This window comes from Trypanosoma theileri (genome assembly GCF_002087225.1).
Source record: "Trypanosoma theileri isolate Edinburgh chromosome Unknown TM35_Tth_10_V1, whole genome shotgun sequence".
NCBI classification, from domain to species: Eukaryota; Euglenozoa; class Kinetoplastea; order Trypanosomatida; family Trypanosomatidae; genus Trypanosoma; species Trypanosoma theileri.
Window position 1 is genome coordinate 511,981 of NW_021639852.1, and position 867 is coordinate 512,847.

An 867-nucleotide genomic window follows, 5' to 3' on the forward strand; every position below is an offset into this window, starting at 1 on the left:
TACAAGGAAGCCTAGGCGCACGATGGCATCCGCAATGTCGTGCGGTTGGGAGGGTGCGAAATTGTGACGTCTTACGCGCATCGCGACAGTGTCCAAGATAAGGGACCGCGACCCTCCGTCTGCTAGGTTGGCCATTGCGCTGGCTAACCACATGTAGCCCAAGTTACGTCGGTGCATCTCGGCGGAAACGCTGGGGTACGTCTGCAGGATATCTGTAACGTGTGATGCCGTTTCCGTGGTGTTTTCACCACCGCCTAGAAGCTCGCCTTTGTTCTTGTCGAGTAAAAATCGCTTCATGTCTGCGTGGAACTCTTCCACAGATGGTTTATCGTCGCTCTTTGCTACCTCTTGTAGGTAGGGACGCAGCCGGTTAGGCAGCGTTTGGGGGTTTTGCAGTTGTACTCCCAGGAATGTGGCGAAGAACTTTGCCGTCACAAAGATCCCGCAATCCTCGCTAAAGCGTTCTTGTCGTACCCATTCCCCGTTGTAGATCTCAATCTGCGGCCACCATGATCGGATGGCGCGTATCAAATCCCGCTGCACCATCGGAGAAGGTGCCGAATCATAAATGGTTAAAATAATTTTCTTGTTCTTCGCCACACTGAAGATTCCCGCAATCCAGTGGTGGCGGATAAATATGGGAAAGAAGAGATATTGTCTCCCTCTTTCCTGAAATAGACGTTCGATTTCCGTCGCTCGCTGTGGCGTCATGCGTGGGAGGGTGTCGCACGGTAAAACCGAATGTTTTGGTAAATATTTCGTGAAAATACCGTCCAGTTCGAGGTTGGACGTCTTTCCGCTCGCAAAGTCTCCTCCTTCTAGCACTGCTTGTGTGTTGGGCTCCCGCAAATTAGCACCACACACGTT

The 867-nt window shown here is 51.9% G+C and overlaps 1 protein-coding gene across 1 annotated transcript; it reads right to left on the minus strand.

Annotated features, from left to right (window-relative positions):
- On the minus strand, nucleotides 1-864 carry TM35_000102740 (TATE DNA Transposon; the record flags this gene model as incomplete). The annotated part of the gene is made up of 1 exon (XM_029024765.1): nucleotides 1-864. A coding segment is annotated over one exon (864 nt), but the record flags the coding sequence as incomplete, so codon positions are not given.
- Between the last annotated feature and the right edge of the window lie 3 nt (nucleotides 865-867).